The sequence below is a fragment of the Callithrix jacchus genome, chromosome 7 (assembly GCF_049354715.1).
Source record: "Callithrix jacchus isolate 240 chromosome 7, calJac240_pri, whole genome shotgun sequence".
NCBI classification, from domain to species: domain Eukaryota; kingdom Metazoa; phylum Chordata; class Mammalia; order Primates; family Cebidae; genus Callithrix; species Callithrix jacchus.
In genome coordinates this window covers 49,067,364-49,091,072 of record NC_133508.1, presented here as the reverse complement: position 1 = coordinate 49,091,072, position 23,709 = coordinate 49,067,364, and the positions used below count along the sequence as shown (strand labels likewise).

At 42.4% G+C, this 23,709-nt stretch overlaps 1 protein-coding gene across 3 annotated transcripts in view; it reads left to right on the top strand.

The window, feature by feature from the left end:
- MTOR (mechanistic target of rapamycin kinase) overlaps window positions 1-23,709 on the top strand; it is a 154,195-nt gene that overhangs the window by 43,168 nt on the left and 87,318 nt on the right. For all 3 annotated transcript variants that reach the window (XR_013519787.1, XM_035307714.3, XM_035307715.3), the window contains exons 20-26: window positions 8,919-9,005; window positions 11,532-11,699; window positions 12,191-12,303; window positions 12,931-13,093; window positions 14,804-14,896; window positions 16,249-16,395; window positions 21,645-21,787. Coding sequence is in view for 2 of the 3 variants with exons in the window: in XM_035307714.3 (XP_035163605.1) it covers window positions 8,919-9,005; window positions 11,532-11,699; window positions 12,191-12,303; window positions 12,931-13,093; window positions 14,804-14,896; window positions 16,249-16,395; window positions 21,645-21,787 (914 nt within the window). In the remaining variant the exon portion in view is untranslated. The remainder of the gene's footprint in view (window positions 1-8,918; window positions 9,006-11,531; window positions 11,700-12,190; window positions 12,304-12,930; window positions 13,094-14,803; window positions 14,897-16,248; window positions 16,396-21,644; window positions 21,788-23,709) is intronic.

Genomic DNA, 23,709 nt, shown 5'->3' with positions numbered 1-23,709 from the left:
CTTTTTGTTTTGGATGTTCTCTTGTAATTATAGCTAGATTATCTTTTAATTCAATTTTAAAAGTTTGTCTTTTTTTTTTTTTTTGAGATGGAGTTTTGCTCTTGTTACTCAGGCTGGAGTGCAAAGGCGCGATCTCGGCTCACCGCAACCTCCGCCTCCTGAATTCAAGCAATTCTCCTACCTCAGCCTCCTGAGTAGCTGGGACTACAGGTCCCAGCGCGCCACCATGCCCAGCTAATTTTCTGTATTTTTAGTAGAGGCGGGGTTTCACCTTGTTGACCAGGATGGTCTTGATCTCTTGACCTCGTGATCCACCTGCCTCGGCCTCCCAAAGTGCTGGGATTATAGACGTGAGTCACCACGCCTGGCCCAAAAGTTTGTCTTTTTTTTTGAGACAGAGTCTCCCACTGTTGCCCAGACTGTAGTGCAGTGGCGCAATCTTGGCTCACTGTAGCCTCTACCTCCTGGGTTCAAGCAGTTCTCCTTCCTCAGCCTCCTGAATAGCTGGGACTACAGGTGTGCGCCATCACACCCAGCTAATTTTTTTGTATTTTTAGTAGAGACAGGGTTTCACCATGTTGACCAGGATGGTCTCGTTCTCCTAACCTTGTTATTTGCCTGCCTCAGCCTCCCAAAGTGCTGGGATTACAGGCGTGAGCCTCCGCACCTGGCCAAAAATATTTGTCTTTTAACCAGTGCATTCTGGGCCAATTGCATTTATTGTGATTGCTGATATATTTGGGTTGTTTGTTGTGGTGTTTTGTTTTTGTTTTTGTGTTTGTTTTTTTTGAGATGGAGAATCTCTCATTGTTGCCAAGCTGCAGTACAGTGGTGCGATCTCAGCTCACTGCAACCTCCGCCTCTGGGTTCAAGTGATTCTCCAGCCTCAGCCTTCCACGTAGCTGGGATTACAGGTGCATGCTACCATGCCTAGCTAATTTTGTATTTTTAGTAGAGATAGGATTTCACCATGTTGGCCAGGCTGGTCTTGAACTCCTGACCTCAAGTGATCCACTCGCCTTGGTCTTCCAAAGTGCTGGGATTACAGGCATGAGCCACCACGCCTGGCCATATTTGGGTTTATTTCCACCTTCTTACTTAGTGCTTTGTTTTTGTCCTGCTTTGTCTATCTTTCTTTTCTTTTTCTGGATTTGAGTCTTTATTTTTTATCTTTTGCCTTCACTCATTGGCCACCTTTAATTTTTCTAAACATTTTTAATAGACTATTTAAATCATGAATCAAGTAGACAACCTATTATATTAGATTCTCATATACCCATCAATAATTACTAGCATTTTGTCAATTTAGTTTCATCTCTTACCTCCATTGTCTTTCCCCCCATATACATACATTTCTGGAGAATTTTAAAACAAATTACAGATATCATATTATTTCACCAGTAAATGTTTTTTTTCATATAACCACAATACAATTGTAACACCTGCAAAGCTAACAATAATTTCTTAGATTATTTAATACCAAGCTTTCTTCAAATGTCCTTGATCGTCTTAAAAATGTCATTGTAATCTGGTTTATTCAAATCAGAATCTAAATAAGGTCTACATCTGACATTTGGTTGATAAATATAATTTTTTTACCATTTATATACCATTTCCTTCTATTTAAAAAAAAAAGTCATGTATTTGTAGAAGAAACCAGGTCATTTGTCCTATTTCTCATACTGGATTTGGCTGTTTCTTCAAGGTGTCTTAACTTCCTATAAACTAGTTCGACGTAGAGGCTTGATTAGATTCAGGTTCCATTTTTTTGGCAAGAGATACTTGATAGGTTACAGTACCGTGCACCTCCTATTTCAGTATTTAGTAAACAGATATTTTCAAGATGACCCACAGGTACTGTGAAGGCTAATCAGTGGATTCGGATATTGTCATCTGATCTATCTGTTATGAAGTTCCCCGTCAGCTTTTTTTCTGATCATTTTAGCATTCATTGTTAGTTATTTCCTAGAGCCATTATTTGATTAGGAATTGCAAAATGGTGAGTTTCTTATTTGCGTGTGTGTATTTTTTTTTTTAATTTTTTTCCATGACACATCCCTCAGGAGGTCCTGAAAACATGTGCCCCCAAATGGTGATTTTCTAATTCGATTATCCTTCTGGATTTATTAGTCAGAAAGTTCTTTAGAAATAAAGAACTTGGCTGGGCATGGTGGCTCACACCTGTAATACCAGCACTTTGGGAGGCTGAGATGAGAGGATCACTTGAGCCCAGGAGTGTAAGACCAACTTGGGCAACATAGCAAGACCCCATCTCATTTTATTTAAAAAAAATTTTTTTTAATAAATTTTTGAAAAGAACTTTATGTAATAAACTGCTTAGGTAATTTGAAGTGTAGATCATGTAGGAAAAGCAGAATAAATGCATGATTCTTTTCCCTTTATCAGTTTATCAGTTTTTTAATGAGTCAAGCTGCTAACAACTTTTCTTCTTCTTTTTTTTTTTGAGACAGAGTTTCACTCTTGTTGCCTAGACAAGATGCAGTGGTGCAATGTAAGCTCACTGCAACCTCTGCCTCCCGGGTTCAAGTGATTCTCCTCCCTCAGCCTCCTACGTAGCTGGGATTACAGGCACATGCCACCATGCCCAGCTAATTTTGTATTTTTACTGCAGACGAGGTTTCTCCATGTTGGTCAGGCTGGTCTCAAACTCCCAACCTCAGGTGATCCGCCCGCCTTGGCCTCCCAGAGTGCTGAGATTACAGACGTGAGCCACCACGCCTGGCCTGCTAACTTTTCAAAGGTGACCCAGGCATCTTCCCACCTCCCAACCCCATTCTTATTCTTTGGAATATCAGTATGAACTCATAAAGATATATATGTATAATCTATTTTTATTTATACTATAAACAAGTTCATTGCATAATCACTCAAAGAAGAATATCAAGTGAAAGTCTTAAACTACATTTAGTAATCTTATTGTTAATATTAATATTGGTCGTTTACTATTTGTATGTATAAAAAATACATATATGTATGTAATCACTAAAAGAAATCAGAGCTCTCTATATGTAGCGAGCTCTCTATAGAGAGAGTATTTCTATATGGAATGTATACATACATAAAACACAACATATATATATATATATATATATATATATATATATTTCTATTCATTGCAGGCACTAATCTTTTCACACTCAAATTATCCTGATCAGTCTGGCTGTTGTGTCCTTTTTACATGGTCCAGTAGACTTTCTTGCTTTCTGGCAGAAAAAAATTATTCCAAGCATATCAAGTATATTTCACTAAAACCTGGGCATAACCATTTCCAAGGAGCTCAGATTTCTTTTAGTGAAATTGCATACATACTTTTTTTTTTTTTTTTTTTCAGACAGACTCTCACTCTGTCGCCAGGCTGGAGTCCAGTGGTGCAGTCTCAGCTCACTTCAACCTCTGCCTTCTGGGTTAGAGCAATTCTCCTGCCTGAGACTTCCAAGTAGCTGGGACAATAGGCACCCGCCACCACGCCCAGCTAATTTTTCTATTTTTGGTAGAGCTAAGGGTTTCACCATGTTGGCCAGGATGGTCTCGATCTCTTAACCTTGTGATCCACCTGCCTCGGCCTCCCAAAGTGCTGGGATTACAGGTGTGAGCCACTGCACCTGCCCATATATGTATCTTCTGAGTGATTGTGCAGCCAACTTGGCTTATAGTTAAACTTATTTGTTTCTGTTTATTTTCAATTTTTAGAAATTTCTTTGAGTTTACAGAAAATTTAGACTGGGTGTGGTGGCTCATGTCTGTAATCGCAGCACTTTGGGAAGCCAAGGTAGGCAGATCACTTGTGGTAAGGAGTTTGAGACCAACCTGGCCAACATGGCAAAGCCCTGTCTCTACTAAAATTACAAAAATTAGCCAGGCGTGGTCATGCATGCCTATATTCCCAGCTACTCAGGAGGCTGAGGCAGGAAAATCGCTTGAACTCAGGAGACAGAGGTTGCAGTGAGCCAAGATTGCACCTCTACACTTCAGCCTGGGTGACAGAGCAAGACTCCATCTAAAAAAAAAAATTAACTTTTATTTTAGTTATGTAAGACATTAACATAGTTCCCGAGCTAGAACTATAAATAAGATCTATCCAGCAACATCTAGCTTCTGTCACCATCTTTATACGTCGTTTTCTTCCATCCTGTATTATTTCCTATTGCTGCTATAACAAATTACCACAAATTTAGTCGCTTAACACAGATTATCTTACAGCTATCTAGGTTATAATTCTGACATGAGGTCTCACTGGGATAAAACCAAGGTGTTGACAGGGCTGTGTTCCCATCTGGAAGCTCTAGGAGAGAATTGATTTCCTTGCTTTTTCTAGCTTCTAGAGCAGGGATTGGACAAGCTTGTTTTAGAGCCTCCCTGCATTCCTTGGCCCCCTTCCTCCATCTTATTAAACATTATTATTATCATTTTATGTCATGTTTGTTTATTCATTCACACATATTATTTTATGTCTCATCATTCCTTCTTCCATATTAAAGCTTACTCCTAGCTTTCTTCCTAGGACAAACACCTCTTATGAGCATTCACTGAAGTAAACTGTTTTTATCTGAAAAAGTCTTCATTTCACCTTCTTATTAAATCTTCATTTAGCGAAGTATATGATTCTAGGTTCTCCTACAACTGTAGATACGATCCCACTTTCTGACTTCTTTTTGTTGTTGAGAAATCATGGATCCCTTTTATATAATCTTTTTTCTGTGGCTTTACTTCTCATTGTTTTGTTATCCTGAGTGTTCACTATTATGTATCTATATGTGAATTTCTTTTGTTTATCCTGTTTGAGACTTGGAGGGCTTCCTGAATGTGAGGATTAGTATCTTTTATCAGTTCCTGAGAAATTCTCATGTATTAGCTTTTTTGGAATTTTGTCCTTACACCTTTTTTTTTCTTTTGGAATTCAGATTAGACATGCTATAGATTGTCACTTTATCATTAATGTCTCTTAGCTCCTTGGCCATATTTTTCATCTTTGTCTCTCAGATGCATTCTGGTATTCGTATCTATTATCTGTTCACTAATTCTTGAGCTCTATCTTTCACCTGTGATCGAGGTTTTGGTGTTTATGTCTTTTTTTTTTTTTGAGATAGAGTCTTGCTCCGCTGTCCAGGCTGGAGCACAGTGGTTTGATCTTGACTCTCTGCAACCTCCCCGCCTTCCAAGTTTGAGTGATTCACGTGCCTCAGGCTCCCGAGTAGCTGGGACTACAAGCGTACACCCCTATGCTGGCTAATTTTTTTTTTTTTTTTTTTTGCTTTTTTAGTAGAGACAGGGTTTTTCCATGTTGCCCAGGCTGGTCTTGAATTCCTGGCCTCAAGCAATCCACCCACCTTGGCCTCCCAAAGTGCTGGAATTACAGGCATGAGCCATCGTGCCCCGCTGGGTTTTGCTTTCAACTATATTTTATTTCTTTAAGTTGTGGTAGGTTCTTTCAAATATGCCTAGTATTTTTTGGTGGTATTTTGTTACTTACTAAAATTATTTTATTCTCACTTTTTTTTTTTTTTAACATGGAGTCTCGCTCTGTCACCCAGGCTGGAGAGCAGTGATGCAATCTCAGCTCACTACAACTTCCGCCTCCCAGGTTCAAGCAATTTTCTTGCCTTAGCCTCCCAAGTATCTGGCACTACAGGCGTGTGCCACCATGCCCAGCTAATTTTTTGTATTTTTACTAGAGACGGGGTTTCACTGTGTTGGCCAGGCTGGTTGTAAACTCCAGACCTCAAGTGATCCACCCACCTCGGCCTCCCAAAGTGCTAGGATTACAGGCAGATTACCCTGAGCTGATCATCGTGATTATAGGCATGAGCCACCATGCCAAGCCTTATTCCCACTTTTTTTAAAAAGGCATTTTAAACAGACTAAATTTTCTACCAAATACTTCTATTATATGTAAAATTCTCAGTGGATCTGACTCTGTTGTTTATTGTTTCTGAGAAGTCATGCTTGTCAGAAGCATGGCTATGCTTCTGGTCATGCGATAAGTCACGGTCTATTTCCATACAGGTTTTATAATTTTGAATCATATAGCATATTCAACTGGGCTTTCCCTGGAACGATACTAGAAAAGCTGCTCTAAATTTGCATCTCTCCAGAGAGGTTATGCATTTACTTCTGCCAGGTGACCCAGGAGAACTTTCATTTCTTGACTTAGAGATTCCCGGACCATAAGTTAAAATAAATCCCTAAACCCATATGATAAGAGGCCTGAAATTATGAACTCTTAGGGGAGGTATTTTTCTACCCAGACCTCACATCATAACTGGCAAATTTCTTTTTAAAAACTCACCATTTCTCTTAATACGTAGCTCTTTGAAGGTCTGGCTTTGAAAAGCTTCAGGCTAGAGCACAGTGGCATGATCTCAGCTCACTGCAACCTTGCCTCTGAAGCTGAAGCGATCCTCCCACCTCAGCCTTCCAAGTAACTGGGATTACAGACACATGCCACTATGACCAGCTATTTTTTCTTTCTTCTGGTAGAGACAAGGTTTTGCCATGTTGCTTAGGCTGGTTGTGAACTCCTCAGCTCAGGGTGATCTGCCTGCATCGGCCCCCCGCAAAGAGCTGGGATTATAGGCATGAGCCACCACACCTGGCCATTTCAGTTCTAATAATCTTATAATCATAGTTATCTTTTTTGCCTTAATTTTAGGCTTTTCATAGTGAGGGAGTTTAGGAGGAGATCTAGTGCATCATATTTTCAGAAGCAAAACTGTGTTCTTTTAAAATACTCATGTTCTGAGGAAAAAAAAGAATGCTTGTGAAAGGCTAAGGGAGAAGAGGCAGCTCCTCTAGCTCCCTACTCAGCATTGAGGCACTTACCTGTCCGTTTCCCTTGGGCAGCTACTCCTTAAGAATAAGCCACTGATGTGCTCCCTAACTATGCACCAAGGACCAGGAAGCTTGTTTCCTTTTTCTGTCTCATGGTTTTCTCTGACCTCCCCACCATCTCTGTTGGCCTGTTTTCCTCTAGCTTAGGTTTTCTGCTTTCTTTCAGGCTTTGCACAACAAAAATTTATCTGAACTTTCTATTTAGTCTCATGTTCCTTCATCTCTATAATGACATATTTGTATAGGGACCATTTTACAAAAACTGTCTGTAGGCCTGGCACAGTGGCTCATGCCTGTAAACCCAGCACTTTGGGAGGCTGAGGCGGGTGGATCACGAGGTCAGGAGTTTGAGAAGAGCCTGGCCAACATGGAGAAACCCCATCTCTACTAAAAATACAAAATTAGCCGGGCGTGGTGGCACATGCCTGTAATCCCAGCTACTCAGGAGACTGAGGCAAGAGAATCACTTGAATCCAGTAGGCAGAGGTTGTGGTGAACCGAGATCGCATTATTGCACTCCAGCCTGGGCAACAAGAGCAAAAACTCCATCTCAAAAAAACAAAAAAACGTCTGTAGTGATTCAATTTGGGGGATGGCGGGGACCAGGAGATAGGTAGAAATGACTACTTAGTCAAACATGTGCCATGTGGTGACATAACCACCTTAGAAGTCAAAGTCATCATTAGGGAGTCTGTCCAAACTCGTCATTGACCCCAATCCTGAATGTCCTACTGATCTTGCCTCTTTGGGTAATGAGTACTCTTAAGTTCATTACTTACTGTTTGAAATAACACTATTTTTTTTGAAGCAGTGCTTTTTATTTATCCCCCATTTACCTAACTTTCTTGTGGATAAGAGTGAAAATATATATATTTGTTTTCCAAATTATCCTTGTTAATGGCGAGGAACAAAAGCAGAGAGAGCTATAAAAATTTGGGGGAGAGAAGTTTCAAATATTATTTGCTACTTATTGCATTTAATACTATCTGAAGATCATAACAAAATAAAACCTACATCTTGAAGACAAATCTTTAACCTGGAAAGTAGTTGAGATTTTCTCTACTCACACCTTCCTTATTCCCAGCTTTATTTAGTGGACATTTTTTTCTTCTTTCTCCTAAAAGGTCCAACTTAAGTAGAATCTCCTCATTCTATCCCTACCCCAATTTGCTTGCTGTTTTGGTTCATAATCTCTCAGAGACACAGTCAATTAATTAAGACCTAAGTAATGAGTTAATTACTATAAATGAGCTACAATACCCATAATCAAGAGTTAGCTGTATTTATTTTAGGAAGTAAGTGGTAATTAATTAGAGCCAAATAAACAAAAGGTACATTTATAGTTGGTTAAAACTTTCAGGTTTATTTGTACGTTTAGTGACTCCAGAGATCCTTCAGTGATACAGACATTCATTATATGCACTGAATAGTATTCATATCTCTGTCGTAGTGCTTGACATGAATTATCCCATTTAAGCCTTGCAACAAGTCTATGAGACAAGTACTAAAACGGAAGAGCCTGGGCACAGGGAGGTTAAATTAGGGTTGCAACACCCCTGCTATGCAGTAACTGGCTCGTCTGGTGTGTAAAAGCCCCTGACAGTTGTTTTGAGTCCCACCATCATCACCATTTAAGTTTGAGTCTTTTTTTTTTTTTTTAAAGAGACAGGGTCTCACTTTGTCACTCAAGGTAAAATGTAGTGGCACACGCATAGCTGACTAAACCTTGAACTCCTGGGCTCAGGCATTCCTCCCACCTTAGCCTTCAGAGTAGCTAGAACTACAGGCAAGTGCCCAACTAATTTTTTGTATTTTTTGTAGAGACAGGATCTCACTATGTTGCCCAGGCTGTTCTTGAACTCTTAGCCTCAAGCAATCCTCCCACCTCGGCCTTCAAAAGCACTGAACCTTCAAACCTAGCCAAGTTTGAGTCTTTGAAATATATTATCAATAGATGGTGTAGTGTGGAAACCCATTCCATAGTTGTCTTTATTTGTTCACGTGAACTTAAGGTAAGCCTGGGGATTCAGTGTCCTTCATACCAACTGGTTGACTCTTGTCCATTTCAGTTTTTGTTCCAGCAGCTGGGAATGTTGGTGTCCTTTGTGAAGAGCCACATCAGACCTTATATGGATGAAATAGTCACCCTCATGAGAGTGAGTAGAAGTTAATGCTTTGGCCTCTTCCGCGTTTGGGTCAAGGAAGGCTCAGAAGCAAGTTTGGATGATATGGACGTCTTTTTCATGGATCTTTGTAGAACTGTTACAGCCCCAGTCCAGGAGGTGGAACAAAGCCCACTGGATTTTGACGGGGAGGAAGGGCTGTTGATGCAGGTTTCCAGGTACAAAAGTGCAAGGCATGACGGCCGAAGAGAAATCCTTAATTGTTCTGCCAGAAATAGACTCTTGGGTTATTTGCCTCACACACAACAAAGCAATTTCACTTTAATATCACACCAGTGCTTTTCTATTCTCACAAAAGCCCTCTTCCTTACTGCTCATATACCATGAAGGGATTGGGGATTGGGTTTCTTAGGGCTGTTAAATATAATGGACATGTGTTAGGCACCAAGGAACAAGGTAATGCTTTAACCTGCTACCTCCAAAACCATACATATCACCTTTTGACTGCACATGAGAAAAGGCTCAGACCCCAGGATTCTATAACATGCATTAAGTAGGTGCCAGAAGACACCCCATTGGCAATATCATTTTTCCTACTGTTCTATATAATTTAAATGTCTTTGCAGAGAAGGTTGCTTTGCAGGGATGGCATGTCCTCAAAGGGTGGGAAGATGATTTCTGTTCTTTCACACCAGACCTTTGTAGTTAGTCTGGAGGAAGCAGCAGGACTGAAATCAAAATGGCTGGCTTCAGATGGAACTTCCCAGCACCTGGGTCTCGGAACTGAAAAATTCTCACATGTATAAATAATTAAAAGCTCCTCTGTTCCCTGAGTCCTACCACAGAAGCCTCTGTACCAGGAAGATTAGGCAGAATACTAAAAAGGCCGATGGCTGGTCTTAGGGAGAGGAGGAGCAAGGGAAGAAGCAGTGTCCTCATGGGAGGAGGATGAAGTCATCTGTGACTTAATCCCCCCAAGAAGGCTAAACAAGGACACGATATGACCATATTAAAGTCATAACAGGTTTATGACCGGTACACAGGGATTTGAGGCAGGGAGCCTTACACCTGCAAAATGCAGCTTTCATTTCATCCCAGATAGAGAAGGTGCATCGGGGCTCTTCCTTTGACTATTGATCCTGGGCATTTTAATGAGCTCCCCTGAGCCTGAGAAGAAAATAGTCTTTGTGAACAGTGATCCAGCTGATGTCCCTCGGCAGGCTTCCTGGCATCTTTGAGGTAGAGAAGCCCCTGTGAGGAGCTGATGATAATGCAGCTGGGAGGTGGGTAGGCCTTCTCTAAAGAAGGTAGAGTGGGGTTCAAGTGAGTGAACATCAAACTCTGGAGGCTGTGAAATCTGTGGTGTTTCTTTGGCAACACTTTTAACCTAGAAAACAGCTTTTTCAGAGAGAATACTTATCTCCAAGTAGAGAAAAAAGAAGTTTTACCACCATCTTCTACAGCCATTATGCTTTTTAAGATATCTTTTTAAATAAAAATACTGTATCTTTCTATAAAGCCTTTCATCTGAGGACTTATCCTTGTTTTTATGGACTTCTACTTTGAACTATTTAGAGGCTCCAAGGATATTAATATTTATGTGTTGCCGTCATTAGTAGTGTTTCTATTATTAAATCTCTTAACTCCAGAAATTTTAAAGATAGTGGTAGGCAGCTGTCTTTTTGAGTTGATTTGAAATGATAGCTTTTCCTGGAGTTAGAGGCTTGGACTAATTTGCTTTGTAACACTAAGGCAGGCTCTGTGGCCAGTTGGCCAGGATTTTATTTTAGTAACTTAGGTGGAAAATAACCACATGGGTGTAGAAAGGTACTCATTTTGTAGCACTGTTCAGGCCTGATGGATAGATTTTTGGGAGGGGACAGCTGTTAGATGCTATCTATTAATAGCAAAATCTAAATCCAGAAAAGCCAGGAAATCTTTGTAATACTGGAGTCACCCTCTGGTAGAGATCAGATGATACCAAAGTAAGGTCCAGGTCCACCCTGAACCACTTCAGAGCTCTTAGAGTGACTTAGTCATCTCTTCATTCTAGAATATTCCAGATGGTCTGATTGATAGATTCTGGGGATACAGAGATGAGTTAGAGGTTTCTTGTCCTTAAGTAGCCTACAGTCTAGAGGGAAGATGGCAAAGCAAAGGAAGTCTTAGAGCTGCTAGCAAAGAGTGTAAAGGACCCAAGTGGATAGTGGAAGGAGAACAAGAAAGTCTGCATGGGAGAAGGGAGGCTTGAGCCAGGTCCAGAAGGACAGATTGGACCTAACTGAGCAAGAAGTAGGATTCCAGGCAGAGGAAGCAGCATGAGCAAAGCCCAGGGGACTGAGGTAGCCTGGTGTATTTGGGGAAATGCAGTCAAGTTTGTCCAGTATGGCTGCAACACAGGATGCAAGAAGGGCCCAGTGGGAGGAGGGGAGGGAGGAGTTGATCTCGGCGCAGACCATGCTCACTACACTTTTGCTTTTCTGGCCATTTGCATTCCTCGGTTCATATATCAGCAGAAGGGGACCTGATTCAGCTCCTCTGACTTTTTTCTCTTTGTAGGAATTCTGGGTCATGAACACCTCAATTCAGAGCACGATCATTCTTCTCATTGAGCAAATTGTGGTAGCTCTTGGGGGTGAATTTAAGCTGTACCTGCCCCAGCTGATCCCACACATGCTGCGTGTTTTCATGCATGACAACAGCCCAGGCCGCATCGTCTCAATCAAGGTGAGTAGCCTACGTCATTCTCCAGAGAGATTTTCTGCTTCCCTCAGAGTCCCTGGGTGTTCAGCCCAAAGCTGAGACCTTGTTCTGAGTGACAGGTTGACACCCAGTTCGTAAGACAGAATCCCAAGAATACTAATACTCAATGTGTACAGTTACAGAATGTCTGTAATCCTCTCTTGATTATCCTTATGTTTCGTATCTCTTCTAATGGATTAATCTTGGCAGATATTTTATCCCAGACCAATTTTCTTTATTATCCAGCAAATGGGCTCCTTATCAACTCAAATGAGCACAGAGAAAGCAAAGTAATATGTAAGCAAATAAAATGAGGGGGAGAGAGTGCTACCCAAAAGGATTTAGTTCAAGGCCGTTTAATAAAGGCTTTTCCCAGTCCACACAGAACTTTGAATTATCCACACCACCACCCGTTCCATGTCCTTAGATACTTGGGACCTGACTGTTGATCACCATGCTTTTGTTCCCTTTTGTAGTTATTGGCTGCAATCCAGCTGTTTGGTGCCAACCTGGATGACTACCTGCATTTGCTGCTGCCTCCTATTGTGAAGTTGTTTGATGCCCCTGAAGCTCCCCTGCCATCTCGAAAGTGAGCACCTCCCCTTTGGGACTAGCAATCATTAAGCTTTTAATGTTTTGTTGAAAATGTTCATTTCTTAAGTTCCCAGACCATCTTTATATTCTGTTGTTGTTTCAACTCGCATTATTTTAGTTTAGAAATGTCCCAGGTTTGGCCGGGCGTGGTGGCTCACGCCTATAATCCCAGCCCTTTGGGAGGCCGAGGCAGGCAGATTACCTGAGGTCGGGAGTTCAAGACCAGCCTGACCAAAATGGAGAAACCCTGTCTCCACTAAAAATATAAAAATTAGCTGGGCATGGTGGCCCATGCCTGTAATCCCAGCTACTCGGAAGGCTGAAGCAGGAGAATCAACCCAGGAGGCGGAGGTTGCAGTGAGCCGAGATCGCACCATTGCACTCCAGCCTGGGCAACGAGAGCAAAACGCTGTCTCAAAAAAAAAAAGAAATGTCCCAGGTTTATGGAAATCTTAACTGTCCTATCGCACTGGAGTATATGTGGGATCCATGTCATCTAAAATACCTTAGAAGCCATTCATTCCCATCCCTTCAGTGCTGACTATTAAAATCACCCTCAGCTACGTGTCTTCCTTGGAGATTGTTATGTTAGCAGTTACTGTATGTTAGTGATTGTTTGTAGGGCAGCGCTGGAGACCGTGGACCGTCTGACGGAGTCCCTGGATTTCACTGACTATGCCTCCCGGATCATTCACCCTATTGTTCGAACACTGGACCAGAGCCCAGAACTGCGCTCCACAGCCATGGACACACTGTCTTCACTTGTTTTTCAACTGGGGAAGAAGGTAAGATGAGGGTATGGACAGACAGGTGCTCTTCTGCCTTATTTGGAAAGATGACTTTGTCTGTGAGCCACTCCATTTGGTAGTCTACGTTGCCAGCCACCATCAGAGAACATGAAATTACTTGCTTTTTTTTTTTCTTTTTTTCATTTGTTCGGCATTTATTGAGCAGCCTGTGTGAGCTAAGTGCTGTTCTGGGGATAACACAGTAAACAGAATAAAGTCCTTGCTCTCATAGAGCTTCCATCCTAATGAAGCAAAGCAAATAAACACAGCTTGTTTCTTAAGAGTGATGGGTTGAAGTGGGGAGAAATGGTCTTTATTTAGGGTAGAAAGAGAAGACCTCTGATCAGTTGACACTTAAGCAGAGACCTAAATCAAATAAAGGCCCAATTGCAAAGAACTGGATGCAGGGAGCAGAAACAGCAAATGCTGGGGTTGAGGTGGCAGCTTGCTCAAAGAGTTCAGGGCATAGCCCAAGAGCAGTGTGACTTCAGAGGAACGAGCAACAGGGACGTGCTCAGAGTTAAGGTGATGGAGATAAGGCAAGATAGTAGAGATTAGATCTTGTAGGCCTGTAGCTCTCAAAATATAATTCCTGGACAAGCAATATCAGTATCTACATACCTGAGAACTTATTAGAAATGCAAATTCTTGAGCTAGGCACAGAGACTCACACCTGTAATTCCAGCATCTTGGGAGGCCAAGGCAAGATAATTGCTTGAGATCAGGAGTTGGAGACCAGCTCAAGACATAGCAAGACCCTGTCTCCATAAAAACACTTAAAAATTAGCCAGGCATAGGGACACATGCCTGTAGTCCCAACTACTCAGGAGGCTAAGGCAGAGGGATCGCTTGAGCCCAGGAGTTCCAGACTGCAGTAACCTGCATAACTGTGCCAGTGCACTTCAGCCTGGGCAACAGAGCAAGACCTCATCTCACCTAAGACATACTGAATCAGACACTCTAGCTGTGGAGCCCAGCAGTCTCTGGTTTCATGAGCTGTCCCACTGAAATTTGCAGATCACTATTATGGGCCATCGTAAGTACTTTGGCTTTTACTCTGAGCAAGACTGGAAGTTTTTGGTGGATTTTGAACACAGGAAACATATGATCTGACTTAATATTTATAAATGATAATTGTCAATGCTGTGTGGGAAAAGAGGCTGTGGGGATAAGGGCAGAACAAAGATCCGTTAAGAGGCCACTATTGGCCAGGCGCGGTGGCTCAAGCCTGTAATCCCAGCACTTTGGGAGGCTGAGGCGGGTGGATCATGAGGTCAAGAGATCGAGACCATCCTGGTCAACATGGTGAAACCCTGTCCCTACTAAAAAAAATACAAAAATTAGCTGGGCATGGTGGCATGTGCCTGTAATCCCAGCTACTCAGGAGGCTGAGGCAGGAAAATTGCCTGAACCCAGGAGGGGGAGGTTGCGGTGAGCAGAGATTGTGCCATTGCACTCCAGCCTGGGTAATAAGAGCAAAACTCCGTCTCAAAAAAAAAAGAGGCCACCATCATAAGCCAGATGGAAGATGATGGGGACTTGGGTTCACATTATAGCAGGAGATGGGAAGAAGGATTCTTCTGAATATTACAGTTAGCCACAAACCTAGAACAAATGGCCATAATGTAGTTGTGTAACATTTCTTCCTCTGCTTTCTTTCCACTCTCCAAAATGATAGTTTCTAATCTCGTCCCCCTCCTGTTGTAGTACCAAATTTTCATTCCAATGGTGAATAAAGTTCTGGTGCGACACCGAATCAATCATCAGCGCTATGACGTGCTCATCTGCAGAATTGTCAAGGTGAGCTACACTTCCTTTCCCTTCTGAAGCAATTGTCAAGGTGAACTACGCTTCCTTTCGCTTCTGCAGTCCCTGTTGTCTTTACTGCTTGATATTCTTATAGTCTTGGCTATGGGAGTTTGTTTAGATTTTTAGCTCTAAACTAGGGATTGGCAAACTTTTTTTCAGTTTTGTAGACTTATGTGATCTCTTTTGCAACTCCTCAGCTCTGCCACTGCAGCCTGAGAGCAGCCATGCACAATGTGTAAATGATGAGCCTGGCTGCATTCCAGTAAACCTTTATTTATGGACACCTCAATTTGATTTTCTCAATCTTCATGTGTTGCAAAATGTCAATCTTCTTTTGATTTTTTTCCCCCCAACCATTTAAAAGTATAAAAACCCTTCTTAGCTCTTGGGCTATATAAAAACAGGCAGGGGGCTGGGCATAGTGGCTCATGCCTTGGGAGGCCAGGCATGTGGTAGGTGGATCACTTGAGTCCAGGAGTTTGAGACTAGCCTGGGCAACATGGTGAAACCCCATTTCTACAAAAAAATACTAAAAGTTAGCTGCTCATGATGGAGGGCACCTGTGGTCCCAGTTACCCAGGAGGCTGAAGTGGGAGGATCACCTGAGGCTGCAGTGAGCTGTGAGACCCTGTCTCAATGTAGATTAAAGGCTGGCCCAGTGGCTCACACCTATAATCCCAGCACTTTGGGAGGCTGAGGCAGGCAGATCACTTGAGGTCAGGAGTTCGAGACCAGCCTGGCTAACACGGCGAAACCTTGTCTCTTTTAAAAATACAAAAATTAGCCAGGCATGGTAGTGCATGCCTATAGTCCCAGCTACTCAGGAGGCTGAGGCAAGAGAATTGCTTGAACCCAGGAGGCAGAGGTTGCAGTGAGCTGAGATTGTACCACTGCACTCCAGCCTGGGCGACAGAGCTAGACTGTGTCTCAAAAAAATAAATAAATAAATAAAATAGATACATAAGAAGGCACAAATAAATAAATGAGTAAATAATTCTTTTTAAAGAGTAAAAAGCAGCCAGGGGATGGGGCTGTGTGCTACCTTTGTTCCAAATACTTGATCACTCTTCCCATTGTTGGCAATTGTTTATCTTTGCTAGTTGCATGGTTGCTTGCTCCTACTAACAGTGCTTGTTAGTAACTAGGACTGACTAGCAAAGACTGGTCTACAGTTGTGGAGTCAGCCCACCTGTGGTTCATTTTGTTCATACATGTGACTTTGTACTTCTTACTGAAACCCTGGCTCCACCAGAAGGTCTACACCTCCCAAAGTTTAAGGATATTTTTTAAACCAGAAGCATCTGGTAGAGTTGTAGGTGTTTCCTGTGAATCTCTGGTTGCAGGGATACACACTTGCTGATGAAGAGGAGGATCCTTTGATTTACCAGCATCGAATGCTTAGGAGTGGCCAAGGGGATGCACTGGCTAGCGGACCAGTGGAAACAGGACCCATGAAGAAACTGCACGTCAGCACCATCAACCTCCAAAAGGCAAGTCCATTGTTTCAGGGGACTGGGGAAGGAGAGCTCTGCTCTTTACACTTGCTCAACACTTTCGACCGTTGCCACCTTCAGTTTAAACCAAACAAAAACCAGTCCATTGTTTTTTCTAGAAATCTAGACACCATGAACTTAGATCATTTTGTCTTTTTCCAGGTGTCTGAATTGTAATTTAGTTTTGAATAGAGAAAACATACAGAACAAAATGTCCTTTTGTGCTCCCTTGGAATATGGATGCTAGAACTTTTGTTGCAAATACATTCTTGTTTTTTACATGAAGGCTGCAAAGCTAGTGAGCCCCTTAGTTGGCACTGAGGCTGATAAAGGCTCTTTAAAACAGCATTCAAACTTCTCAAACTCTTTGGGTTTACCACTTGCTGGGAATCTTGTTAAAATGCTTATTCTGATGTTGGCAGTCTGATGTTGGGCCTGATACTCTGCATTTCTGACAAGCTGCCAAGTAATGTGATGCTGCTGGTCCATGGACCACACTTTTGAGTAGTGAGGTTTTAGATCTTTCCAGGTGATTACTGAATTCTCTCTGCTGGCCAAAGCCTAAGATATGACCAGCTTTTCACCATGTATGCCACCAGCCATTCTCCTAAAAACAGGCAATTTCAAAGCATCTCAGTGAATCAGAGCAGAATAATCATAATTACTTTACTGACTTTTAAATAAATGCACCACATTGATGATTTTCCACATTTTGCATCAGTCTTTCATGTTTCTAGTGACTGTAAGCAACTTCCAGTTTGGATTTCAGTGTTATTTTTCATCTGTTAGCCAGCTCACTCCATGTGCAGCAGCAGAGGTGAAGAACTGGGCAAGACTGTGTCCCAGCTGACTCGTTCACTTCTTTTGGCAAAGCCCATAAAGACTTGAACACAGTCCTGTGTGCGTGTGCGTGGGCTCATGCCCAGCTTTGGAACACTGGGGGTTTATTACTGTTGTTTCAGAGTTTTTACTCACATGAACAGCTTCAAGTGACCACTGCAGAGAAATGTTTGCTGGGTCAAGATGGAGGTAGTAAAATATTCCTGGGTCAGGAGTGATGCTGCTTTCCCTCTGGAGATTTTGTAACTGCTACTCTGAGACTTTAGGAGGAAGAAAAAGGTTATCAGTCACCTGGCATTCCCAGGTAATCATTGAGGCCACCCTGCTGACACCTCACACTTGAGGGAGGGGCCAGGCAGAAGGCCAGATGCACATTTCCATCCAGATGTTTTCATTCTGACTAGGTTCAGAATGTCCTTCCAACCAGGCAGGTATCCCTCTGCCAGCTAATTTAAAAATTTTTTCAATTCTTTTTTTTTTTTTTTTTTTTGCTTTAGAGCTTTGTTCTCTCTATTTTAGGAAATTCCTCAGTAATCTAGTTTGCTACCAGGAAGTTTTGCTTTCTACCGAGACTTGGAAAAAGTAAGCATAAACCTTGCCAGACAGACAAAAGAAAAACTTAGTTTATCTCACCTGAGAAAGTAGATCAAGTTCAAAACTCTAAACAAAATCCTCCACAGCTGACTTTCAGATCTATTTATTTCATTGGAAAGTAAATTTTGGGAACTGGGCGTGGCAGCTCATGCCAGTAATCCCAGTAATTTGGTAGGCCAAAATGGAAGAATCACTTGAAGCCAGGAGTTTGAGACCAGCCTGGGCAACATAGTAAGATACCATCTCTATGATAAAAATGAAAAAATTAACTCCAATCTGGGCGACAGAATAAGACCCTGTCTCCCAAAAAAAAAAAAAAAAAAAAAAAGAATTGAAAAAATTTTAAAATTAGCTGGCAGAGGGATATCTGCCTGTAGTCCCAGCTATTTGGGAGACTGAGACAGGAGGTTCACTTGAGCCCTGGAGTTCCAGGGTGCAGTGAGCTGTGATTGTGCCACCACACTCCAGCCCGGACAGCAGAGCAAGATTCTGTCTCTTAAAAAAAAAGGGGGGGGTGCAGGTGCGGTGGCTCATGCCTGTAATTTCAACACTTTGGGAAGCCAAGGCAGGAGGATTACTTCAGCCCAGGAGTTCAAGACCAGCTGGGGCAACATGGCAAAATGCCGCTCTACAAAAAAATAGAAAAATTAGCTGGGCATGGTGGTGCATGCCTGTAGTCCCAGCTACTCAGGAGGCTAAGGTGGGAGGATCTCTTGATCCTTGACCAGGAGGTCAAGGCTACAGTAAGCAGTGATCATGCCACTGCACCACTCCAGCAAAAGCAACAGAGCAAGACCCTATCTCACCAAAAAAAAAAAAAGAAAAAAAAAAGCAGAGAGTAAATTGTGCCTCCTTATAATCATGTAATAATAATTAGGGATTGGTATATTTATCAGTCTTAACCAGCTTTCAGAGTAACAAGTTTTGCCACCTCAGTCACCATTTTATTGGCTGTTATAATAGAGGATTTATGTGATTCAGAAAACAAAAGCCGGCTGGGTGCGGTGGCTCACGCCTGTAATCCTAGCACTTTGGGAGGCTGAGGTGGGTAGATCAGGAGATTGAATCCATCCTGGCCAACATGGTGAAACCCCGTCTCTACTAAAAGTACAAAAATTAGCTGGGTGTGGTGGCCTGTGCCTATAATCCCACCTACTCCAGAGGCTGAGGCATTAGAATTGCTTGAACCCAAGAGGTGGAGGTTGCAGTGAGCTGAGATCACGCCACTGCACTCCAGCCTGGTGACAGAGCGAGACTCTGTCTCAAAAAAAAACAAAAACAAAAACATGAAAACCGTTTATGTATACGTCTAGAATGCCTTCCAGAATTTTCAGCAGCTTTACTGTCTGTCTTATGATCATCTGTTTGGGCTTACCTTCACCATAAGTAAGCTGGCATTTCATGAACATGCACCAGCATAACAGATGAGGCGGATAACAAGAGGAAACAGCTCATGTTTGCACAGTTTATAGAACCCAGAGAATTGAGAATTGATGATGTTTTACAGAGCAGTGGGAAAGGGCCACATGGGAGACTTGGCCTAGTCAATAAATTAAGCTATGATTTTTTTTGAAAACCTATTTATTGCCATTTATCAAGTAATAGTAACAACTAACATTTATTGAGTGCTTTCTGTGTCAAGCACTGTTGTGGAGCACTTTATATTCACTCGTTTAATCTTCATGATGACCCCATAAGTTAGGTGCTGTCATTGCTGTCTCACTTTATAGATGTGGGCCATGAGGCACTGACAGATTAAGTAATCACTGTCAATTAGTGTCAGTGGTAGAGCTGGGATTTGACCTAGATAGCGTAACTCCAGAGCCCACTCTTAACCACTGTGTTGAATTGTCTCTGCCTTACCCAGGCCCAACCTCACTTCATTAGAGGGAAAAAGAAACTAGTAATACTTCCTTGTTTATATCCAGCTTTTAACAGTTGCTACATAATACAATACACCTATGCACAGACCCATCTCATAGGGAAGAAGCCAGATATCTGTGGACAGGAAAGGACTGGATGTTCCCATTTTGCTCAACTGAAGAAGGTATAAAAGTCAAGCCTCCCTCTTCCTTCTCATTCAGGGGTTCTCATTGTATGGCCAGTGGTAATTATTTAGGTTGTTTCTTATAACATTTCTACTTCAGTTTTTGACATAAAATGATAGTTTGTATAATTCTGTTCATCGGTTACTCTTTATTTGTTTATTTTTTGAGACGCTCTCATTGCCCAGGCTGGAGTGCAATGGCACAATCTTGGCTCATGCAACCTCTCCCTCCTGGGTTCAAGTGATTCTCCTGCCTCAGCCTCCCAAGTAGTTGGGATTGCAGGCATGTGCCACTATGCCTGGCTAATTTTATATTTTTAGTAGAAACAGGGTTTCTCCCTGTTGGTCAGGCTGGTCTCAAACTTCCGACCTTAGGTGATCCACCCACCTCGGACTCCCAAAGTGCTGGGATTACAGGCGTGAGCCACCATCCCTGGCTCATTGGTAACTCTTTAGAAGCAGCAGCAGATCTCCAGTTTATCCCAGGGAGGTGATGGTTGAGTCCTTAATGGTTAGGCGTAGCACGCGGGGGTCTTTTCACTTCCTGGACCACTTCACTAGTCGAAAGTTTGAGAACTTCTGCTCTAATTTGCATGATTTTTCCCATTTAGGGAGGATTGACCTATTCTCCTGGAAAAATCTTTAAAGAACATATTTTAAAAGTTAGGGACTTAGTGTAGTTAGGGCTAGGCCAGTTTAAACAGGTGTCGTTTTGACAATAATAACAGTGATTTTCTTGCTCATTTATTCCAGCTAAGCCATTTAGGTACATTATCCCTAAATGAAGAACTCTGAGGCTCAGCTGCAACATACCAGTAATTTGCCCAGGGTGTTACAGCTGCTGAGTGGCAGTGCCAGGATCCCAGGCAGGTGTTTCTAACTTTAGAGAAATAGGCACACAGTACTAACTTGGTGCCAAGCACTGTTACAAATTCATTACGTTTACTAACTTAAAACACCCCAGGAAGCAGAAACTATAATCCTCATTTTTCAGATGAGGAAACTGAGGCACAAAGGAGGTAAGTGACTTGCCAGAGATCAGAGACCCAGTATGTTATATAACTGGGATTTGAACTCAAGCCATCGAGTTGAGTGTAGTTGTTGGCCATGGCACTGTACTGACCTCTCCAAAACTTCAGCCTTTCCACCCACCTGCCTTAGCTGCCCCTGGAAGTAACTCTTGATGTCTGCAGAGTTCAGAGTTTTGAGAGAAGTTGGAGGGGATAAACTAGAGAAGAAATTAAATCTGTTCTGCTTTTTCTTGTTCTGCCACAGTGCCATGTGCTTTGGGCTCACTGCTCACCTGGTTATAACATAATTTATGATGGTGTAAACCTGAGCCTTTTCCCTCTTGCGTGACTCTTCACTGTCAGATGAACAGAGGATTCACTGTCTGTCTAATGCAGAGGATGCAGCTCCCTTCATGCACTGCTGGAAGCCATTCGGCTTTGTTGAATGTACCCTGAGTGTGGCAGTCCCATCTATGCTAGTTCTATAGAGCTCCCTCCTTTGCTATAGTCAGAGTCCAGCACAAAGGAGTTGTGAAGCAGGCATTTTCCACAGTGTGGTATGTTTCGGAGTTGCTGTTCTTGCTTTATGGCTTTTAATTAAATATTGTTCTTTTGTATTTACACTCTAAGGAAATTTTATCATGAAATATGGATTTTATAAATCAAAGAAGTAGACTAATCATTAAATAGATAAGGACTTTTTTCAGTTAGCCCTTGAAGCTAATTGTTTTCCATTGTCATCTGTGGGATCACAGGCATGGGGCGCTGCCAGGAGGGTCTCCAAAGATGACTGGCTGGAATGGCTGAGGCGGCTGAGCCTGGAACTGCTGAAGGACTCATCATCGCCCTCCCTGCGATCCTGCTGGGCCCTGGCGCAGGCCTACAACCCAATGGCCAGGTATAGTGTGTCAGTCAGTGCAGGTGGAAAAGATCAGCACATGGAAAACGATATCTACAAATTAGTTTTTATTAGAAGTAATAATAAAGGGGCTGGTATTTTTAATTTTTCTAATTTTGTGGGATGCCAAAAAACAAAAAAGAATAAATTCAACAAGCTCATACTATAACATCCATCTTAACCTTGCTGGTAGACCACAAGTAAATTCCTTTCATTTAGGTCTAACATTTTAATTACAAAGTTATTTATAACTCTAAAAGCAAGTATGTAATTGTTGAATGTAACTTATTTCCAGTAACAGTGGTATTCTCATTATTTCTGCGTTTGTTACAAATACCACAAAAAAAAATGGTCTGAAACAATAACAGTCATTGATTTTGCCCTGAATCTGCAATTTGGGAGGACTTTTGGGGCAGCCTGCCTCTGCGCCACATGGTGTCAGTGGAGATGGTTTTACTGGGGCAGGATGGAGGATCCGCTTGCAAGGCTGGCTTGCATGTCTGGCAAGATGCAGCTGACTCTCGCCTAGGAACCCAGCTATTAACCCGGCTAGGAACCCAGCTGTGGCTGGGGGCCTTGCTTCCTCTCCATGGGATCGCTTCATGGGTTGCTTGGCCCTTCTCGCAGAAGGTGACTGGCTTCAAGAGCGACTGTCCCAAGAGAACAAGGTAGCAGAAGATCATGGTGTTTTTATTACCTACCCTTGGACTTCACGAAGAGTCACTTCTGCCTTGCTCTGTTGCTCAAGGCAGTCACAAAGCCGCACTCAGGCTCAAGGGAAGAAGACATGGACTCCACCTCTTGATAGATTCTAGCAAAATTCTAGCAGAGTGTATGGAACAAGAGCTACTGTTGCAGACATCTTTGGAAAATAGAATTTTTCAAAAGTTTTTTTTAATTTTTTTCAGACAGTCTTGCTCTTGCCCAGGTTGGGGTGCAGTGGTGCAATCTTGGCTTACTGCAACCTCCACCTCCCAGGCTCAAGTGATTCTCATCCCTCAGCCTCCCAAGTAGCTGGGATTACACGTATACACTACCATGCCCAGCTAATTTTTGTATTTTTAGTGGAGATGGGGTTTCACCATGTTGGCCAGCCTGGTCTTAGACTCCTGGTCTCAAGTGCTCTGCCCACGTTGGCCTCCCAAAGTGCTGGGATTATAGGCATGAGCCACTTGGCCAAATTTTTTTTTTACTGACACATAATAGATATACATATTTTCAAAGTACATGTGATGTTTTGATAAATTCATAAAATGTGTAATAATCAAATCAGGATAATTGGGATATACATCACTTTAAACATTTATCTTTTTTTTGTTTGGTTTTTTGTTTTTGTTTTTGTTTTTGAGATGCAGTCTTCCTCTGTCACCCAGGCTGGAGTGCAGTGACACGATCTTGGCTCACTGCAGCCTCCACCTCCCTGGTTCAAGCGATTCTCTTGCCTAAGCCTCCCAAGTGGCGGGGACTACAGGCACACACTACTACACCCAGCTAATTTTTGTAATTTTGGTAGAGATGGGATTTCACCATGTCAGCCAGGCCGGTCTGGAACTCCTGACCTCAAGTGATCCACCTGCTTTGGCTTCCCACAGTGCTGAGATTATAGGCGTGAGCCACTGCGCCTGGCCTGTCATTTTTGTTTTTGTTTTTGAAACGGAGTTTCGAAACAAAACCCTATTTTCCAAAGATGGCTGCAATGGTAGCTCCTGTTCCATACACTCTGCTAGAATCTCGCTAAAATCTTTCAAGAGGTGGTGTCCATGTCTTCTTCCCTTGAACCTGAGTGCAGCTTTGTGGCTGCCTTGAGCAGCAAAGCAAGGCAGGGACACTGCTGCCCAGGCTGGAGTCCAGTGGCGTAATCTTGGCTCACTGAAGCCTCTGCTGGGCTCAAGTGATCCTCCCGCAACAAACTCCCGAGTAGC